General features: G+C 37.3%; 2 protein-coding genes across 2 annotated transcripts in view; one reads left to right on the top strand and one right to left on the bottom strand.

Moving 5' to 3' along the window:
* Positions 1 to 633, top strand: part of katnal2 (katanin p60 subunit A-like 2) — an 8,725-nt gene extending 8,092 nt beyond the window's left edge. Inside the window, exons 14-15 of the mRNA XM_016242331.1 lie at positions 204 to 306; positions 416 to 633. Of these exons, the coding sequence (XP_016097817.1) occupies positions 204 to 306; positions 416 to 555 (243 nt within the window). The 3' untranslated portion in view covers positions 556 to 633. The remainder of the gene's footprint in view (positions 1 to 203; positions 307 to 415) is intronic.
* Positions 634 to 743: 110 nt separating this feature from the next.
* On the bottom strand, positions 744 to 3,623 carry hdhd2 (haloacid dehalogenase-like hydrolase domain containing 2). Its single transcript, XM_016242330.1, has 5 exons — positions 3,401 to 3,623; positions 1,677 to 1,761; positions 1,347 to 1,563; positions 1,077 to 1,140; positions 744 to 978 (listed from the first exon to the last, which is right to left on the bottom strand). The coding sequence occupies exons 1-5, from the start codon at positions 3,621 to 3,623 to the stop codon at positions 866 to 868; spliced, it is 702 nt and encodes a 233-aa protein (XP_016097816.1). The 3' UTR covers positions 744 to 865.
* Positions 3,624 to 7,380: the final 3,757 nt, after the last annotated feature.

The raw sequence follows: 7,380 nt of genomic DNA, 5'->3' as shown, positions 1-7,380 counted from the left end.
CAGAAAGACATAGATAGACAGACAGACAGACAGGCAGGCAGAAAGACATAGATAGATAGACAGACAGGCAGAAAGACAGACATAGATAGATAGGCAGGCAGGCAGGTAGATAGGCAGGCAGGCAGAAAGACAGACATAGATAGATAGATAGATAGATACTATTGAGACAATTGTTCTGATATGTTCACGTCCTGATATTTCAGAAGACAGGAGGTTACTCTGGGTCAGATATCAGGTTAGTGTGTAAGGAGGCCGCTATGAGACCTGTGCGAAAAATCTTTGATGCCCTTGAAAATCACATTGAAGGTAAGAAATATGCCACGTCCCGCTCTGAACGACATTAAACTGCTGTTTCATCACGAAATCCTGTTTTGCCCACAATTCACAGTCTCCATTACACCATGCATCTTCACAGGTCAGTCCAACATGCCGGTTATTGAACTAGAAACTGTGACCACAGCAGATTTCCTGGAGGTGATTGCTCACACCAAACCGTCAGCCAGATGTCTGATGGATAGATACTCGGCCTGGGAGAAAGAGTACGAGTCTGTCTGACACATGATCTCAGCATAATACATGGACTGTTATTACAGCAACCAACAAATGTTTTTACTGCACTACTACCTACTCTTTTTATAATGTCATGCTGTGTTTCTCACTAGAAAAAAACATTTTAAAGGAAATATTAAAAATAATTTTAAACTACAGTTTGTTTTCACAGTTCATGTTTTGATTTTGTTTTATTTATTTTAAGTACATCAGAATAAATGCATCGGAAGTGCAGCGACATTATAAGGAACAGTTAAACAATTATCAAACTACACAGTACCAATATTACTTTTTTTCTTTTTTGACAGTTTTCCAGTCATTTAGATCCTAAGAGATTTTCAAGTATATGATTGACAGCCTCTGGAAAGCTGTCACACGTCAGGTGAGGTGGCGGGTTAATTTTACCATCATCACCAGGTCTGTATTTACCTGCAAACAATTTAAAGAAGATTACTATTACGCAGCCAAAAAAAAACTATGACTACTACATTATGAAAACACAATTGCATATTAAGAATGAGGCCTACCAGTTTTCACTAAAATTCCCAGCATTCCTGCATTCTGTGCCCCACCAACATCATCTCTGGCATCCTGTGCAATAACAGTTTGGTTGGTGACAGATTAAATTGTAAGGCAAACTAATTCAGCCATACATTCCATCTTGAATTTCATTAAGGAATGACCTTTTTGTATCCAATATTTCAACAAATATTGATTTTTTTTTATTTTTTAAAGTATAATCTATCTATCTGACAGACTCACCCAAATATTACAGTCCTATGCATATTCATACTCACATCTCCTATCATCACAGCCTCCTCCGGTGAGCAGTTCAGGTCTCGTAAGGCCTCCAGGAAGAAGGCTTTCTCTGGTTTACCCACCACTGTGGCCTGGGTGTCAGTCGCGTACTCAAGACCCGTCACAAACGGACCCGGTCCCAAAGCCAACCCGTCCTTCCTTTTATAGTATCGTGCTTTATGGATGGCAATGAGGGGGGCACCATCTAAAATGAGTCTGATTAAATGAGTCTGATAATATTAGAAGCAATATTTCAACCACTCAGTGGGAGAATTCAGATATTTAGATGATGTTTTGATGGTCTATAAATATCTTCCAATATTGTTTACCGGAAGGCTTTATTGAGTGTCTGGTAGTTGAAGTGCTCAGGTGCTAATCCAATCACAACAGCATTAGGATCTGAAGTTTCCAAACCTGCAGCATAGGAAAGTATAAGATCAACACAAACCTTTATATGACAAACATGGAAAAAAAATCCCAAGTGTTGTTAACTGGCAGTGTTGGGAAGGTTACTTTGGAAATGTAATAGGTTACAGATTACAAGTTACTCTATTTAAAATGTAATAAGTAGTGTAACTTTTCAATTACTTTAATAAAGTAATGTAACTGATTAGTTTTTGATTACTTTTCTTAATTTCTAATGTTTTAAACTGTTAATCAAACATGTAAACCAGGCAGGGTTAACCTTACAGTAGTACTCAACACTGATTACTGTCAGACTTTCAAAATCCTTCATCGCTTGAATTAAGATGATAATATTTTTAATTTTAAAGGGGACGTCGGGTGCAAAATTCACTTTTACATGGTGTTAGCATATGAATGTCTTAGCAGTGTGTGAACATAACCACCCTACAATGATAAAAATCCATTCACTTCTTTTTTTTAAACCCCAAAAACCTAAACCGTCTCAGTTATCAAGCTGTTTTGATTTTCAGAGCAGTATGACGTCATACCGCTCAGGCCCCACCCACGACCACTGACAAACTGTCCCATATTTGCAGCCCTCAGCCAGTTGTACGCTGTCATTTTCTCCGCGCTCGAGCGGCTGTAGCCACAACAATGTCTCGTAAGCAATGCATGTGTTTGCGCCACTGAATACACCTAAATTCATTTGTCTGCGCAAATCATTTTACTCCAGACTGCTTTCTGAACGAGGGACAGGTTTTGCTAAAAAGTTCAAACTCAAGGATGGATCAGTACCCACTGTTTGTGATCCAGCTGCACCTCCAGAAGAATTAAATCTCACACTTTATATCTTTTATGATTACTTGCAAATCGCCTTTGCTCTTCACGGAAGCTAGGGGCTGGGTGAGCAGCAGCTCATTATCATTTAAAGAGACAAGCACCGAAATGGGTCGTTGTATACAGAGCTGTTTTTGACAAGGTAAAAAGGGTGTTGTTTTTACGACCACTGAGGAATTTTAACCAAAGTATGTTACAGACATTTCATGAAGATTCTAAAGAATCAAACCAACTTGTGGAAAATGGGTGTCCAATGTCCCCCACACAGCCGCCACAAAATCCGACTTACTTTGAGATCAGTCTGAGGTTAATTACAGATTTAAAATCATAACAAGAAGTAGTTTAATAGCTATGATGCTGTTTTTGAAATTAAATCTTTGCATAGCTATGACAGGAAACACTGGCATCTAACAATGCTTTGGAAAAGAACAGTTAATCTTTAAAAAGAAAAAGTCTATGCATAAACCCAAATAGGAAATAAAACAGTTATCGAAAAAGCATCTGCCTTATTCTGTGTCCTAAACTCCTGAAACATTTGTCCCTCATATTTTAGAGCAGTCAGTGCATTTTGGGAAAGAAATCAATTAAGTGTGTGTGTGTGAAAAAATTCAGATGTAACCCCTTTGTAATTGTTAACATTTTCATAAGTAACTGTAATTTAATTACACATTTGTTCTCAGAAACTGTAACATTTTGTAATTAAATTACGTAATTCCATTTCATGTAACTAGTTACTCCCCAATGCTGTTAACTGGTTGCTAGGTGTTCTGATCTCACTCAGATAAGCTGTATAACTGAACAAGACGCTGACCTGTGAAGTCCTCTAGAGCACTATCCTCCACCAGCAGTAGGGGGCGCACTGCTTTCTGCTCCAGTAGATTACGGGCCGCAGTGAGTGATGTGAAGATCTCCTGCTCCTGGAGGTCAAAGTTTAACCGACGCAGTCGCTCAAACAGGATCCTCTTACATTCCTTTGTGGTGTTGGTCACAAATTTTACAGTGACTGGAGCCTGTCTTAATCTGGACAAGTACATGTCTAATTAGTTTCTATGCAATACCAAACATGAAATATCTCAACTACATTACAAATGGCACTGAAATTGTTATAAAATAAAATAGTCATTTGCATATTTGGTATGCTGATTTCAGGTTGGCAGACATGTATTTAAGCAGTGTGTTTGAAATAATACCCATTTGTTGATACAGCATACTGTCGGTTACTTGATTTTAATTGATTTATTTGTTTTTAATTCGTTTTCATGTTGATGAACTGATAGTGATTTATATAGGCCTATAACTTAAATTCAAAGATCAATCTTTTAGTCTATGCTGTTTATTAGTTGATACATGAGCAAAACTTCAAGAAACATTTGAAGTTGGCTTCCCATCCGTTAATCGCAATAAACTTTGTGCTCTGTTTATTTTGATATGAATCTATCAATTTGAAATGAAAAATATAAATTTTATAAAGAAATTCAAACAATACAGATCGCTGTAAAGGTGCCAGTCTAAATGGCAGCGCGGATCATCTCTCCCTCTTTACTACTAGTTACAGCACGAAATAAACATGAATGAACATCAGAAGGTGTTAAAGGGGTCATATGATGCGATTTAAAGTTTTCCTTTCTCTTTGGAGTGTTACAAGCTCTTGGTGCATAAAGAAGATCTGTAAAGTTGCAAAGACTAAAGTCTAAAATCCAAAGATACAGTGGGGCAAAAAAGTATTTAGTCAGCCACCAATTGTGCAAGTTCTCCCACTTAAAAAGATGAGAGAGGCCTGTCATTTTCATCATAGGTATACCTCAACTATGAGAGACAAAATGAGAAAAAAAAATCCAGAAAATCACATTGTAGGATTTTTAAAGAATTAATTGGTAAATTCCTCGGTAAAATAAGTATTTGGTCACCTACAAACAAGCAAGAGTTCTGGCTCTCACAGACCTGTAACAATGTCCCCCACACAGCCGCCACAAAATCCGACTTACTTTGAGATCAGTCTGAGGTTAATTACAGATTTAAAATCATAACAAGAAGTAGTTTAATAGCTATGATGCTGTTTTTGAAATTAAATCTTTGCATAGCTATGACAGGAAACACTGGCATCTAACAATGCTTTGGAAAAGAACAGTTAATCTTTAAAAAGAAAAAGTCTATGCATAAACCCAAATAGGAAATAAAACAGTTATCGAAAAAGCATCTGCCTTATTCTGTGTCCTAAACTCCTGAAACATTTGTCCCTCATATTTTAGAGCAGTCAGTGCATTTTGGGAAAGAAATCAATTAAGTGTGTGTGTGTGAAAAAATTCAGATGTAACCCCTTTGTAATTGTTAACATTTTCATAAGTAACTGTAATTTAATTACACATTTGTTCTCAGAAACTGTAACATTTTGTAATTAAATTACGTAATTCCATTTCATGTAACTAGTTACTCCCCAATGCTGTTAACTGGTTGCTAGGTGTTCTGATCTCACTCAGATAAGCTGTATAACTGAACAAGACGCTGACGTTCTCAGAAACTGTAACATTTTGTAATTAAATTACGTAATTCCATTTCAAGTAACCCCAATGCTGTTAACTGGTTGCTAGGTGTTCTGATCTCACTCAGATAAGCTGTATAACTGAACAAGACGCTGACCTGTGAAGTCCTCTAGAGCACTATCCTCCACCAGCAGTAGGGGGCGCACTGCTTTCTGCTCCAGTAGATTACGGGCCGCAGTGAGTGATGTGAAGATCTCCTGCTCCTGGAGGTCAAAGTTTAACCGACGCAGTCGCTCAAACAGGATCCTCTTACATTCCTTTGTGGTGTTGGTCACAAATTTTACAGTGACTGGAGCCTGTCTTAATCTGGACAAGTACATGTCTAATTAGTTTCTATGCAATACCAAACATGAAATATCTCAACTACATTACAAATGGCACTGAAATTGTTATAAAATAAAATAGTCATTTGCATATTTGGTATGCTGATTTCAGGTTGGCAGACATGTATTTAAGCAGTGTGTTTGAAATAATACCCATTTGTTGATACAGCATACTGTCGGTTACTTGATTTTAATTGATTTATTTGTTTTTAATTCGTTTTCATGTTGATGAACTGATAGTGATTTATATAGGCCTATAACTTAAATTCAAAGATCAATCTTTTAGTCTATGCTGTTTATTAGTTGATACATGAGCAAAACTTCAAGAAACATTTGAAGTTGGCTTCCCATCCGTTAATCGCAATAAACTTTGTGCTCTGTTTATTTTGATATGAATCTATCAATTTGAAATGAAAAATATAAATTTTATAAAGAAATTCAAACAATACAGATCGCTGTAAAGGTGCCAGTCTAAATGGCAGCGCGGATCATCTCTCCCTCTTTACTACTAGTTACAGCACGAAATAAACATGAATGAACATCAGAAGGTGTTAAAGGGGTCATATGATGCGATTTAAAGTTTTCCTTTCTCTTTGGAGTGTTACAAGCTCTTGGTGCATAAAGAAGAGAACTTTGCGCTGATCGGCTTTCACCGTGGACGAAGCGGAGTCCAGCCCGAAGTTGTCACATGTCCTTCCGGACGCTCCTTCATCGAAATCGCCGGCCGTGCCGTTCTCAAGCCCGCCGTTCCTCACGCTAGCCCCCGGCTTCTGCTCACTCTAGGCCGCGGTGTGTGACGCTGTGTTTCATTGTGAAAGCGAAACTACTTTGTTTGGCCTTCCAAAAATGGACACGACTAGAAATCAGTGGTTAAGTTGTATTTACAACACTGTTCCAGAACATTTCAACCCAAATATTCAGATGTGTGCAGCGCATTTTATGGAGGACTGTTTCCTGATCCTGGTAGAGTAGACTACAATGCCGGCTGTTCTGACTCAAAGACTGTAAGTACATCTTTTATATTTAAAGCATTTTTATATTTTATATATTTAAAGCGAGTTTTTTGGGCAGTGTAGAGTAGCACTTGTTGGTTGTCATTTCTCTGATCACAAATGCAGACATGGTTTTATGCTTACGCGGCGCGATGCAACGCAACGCGTAAAAACACAGTATAAGTCATTATAATCAGTAATTATATCCCCACTGGATGCAACAAATGCCTCGTTTATAATGGGTTTTAATGTTTTTGTCTCGTCGCTCCGGCCGTCACAGGGCATCACAGTATAGTGAGGGGCGTAACATTTCCGTCACACGCTTGAGGTATTCGGCCAATCACAATGCACTTCGATAGCTGGCCAATCAGAACACACCTCGCTTTTCAGACCGATGAGCTTTGTAAAAATCCGACGTTTTTCAGAAAGGCGGGAAATAGAGGAGAAACAATAATGTACAGTATGTGGAAAATAATGTGTTTTTTTAACCTTAAACTGCATAAACACATTTCATTACACCAAATACACAAAATAATGTTATTTTTAGCAGCATCATATGACCCCTTTAAATGAAACCGTACAACTTGTTGAATTTAATCATGTCCCATGTAATCGCTCAGTCAGTGTTTCAACAATGGAAAACATTAAAAAGCTTGTAAACAATGTTACGTAACGTAACATTTTCTTCAGTAGTTCGTTAGTTGGCTAGAAAATAAGAAATATAGAAAAAAACACTAAATACAGTATGCACTAATTTTAAACTATTACAGCAACTGACTAGAGTTTCATGTACAATTTGCAGCATTGTGACATGAGTTGAGTTTGAATTGAGAATCTGTGAAATCTGTCCTATTTTTACCTCTAAAATATTTCATCAGACAGAATTTCTCAGAAATGTATCTTTGTGAACGCATCTATTAATATATATATATATAT

The sequence above is a fragment of the Sinocyclocheilus grahami genome, unplaced genomic scaffold, assembly GCF_001515645.1.
Source record: "Sinocyclocheilus grahami isolate Dianchi unplaced genomic scaffold, SAMN03320097.WGS_v1.1 scaffold655.1, whole genome shotgun sequence".
Classification (NCBI taxonomy): Eukaryota; Metazoa; Chordata; class Actinopteri; order Cypriniformes; family Cyprinidae; genus Sinocyclocheilus; species Sinocyclocheilus grahami.
Note: the sequence above shows the minus strand (reverse complement) of the source record. Positions and strands in the feature narration are given on the sequence as shown.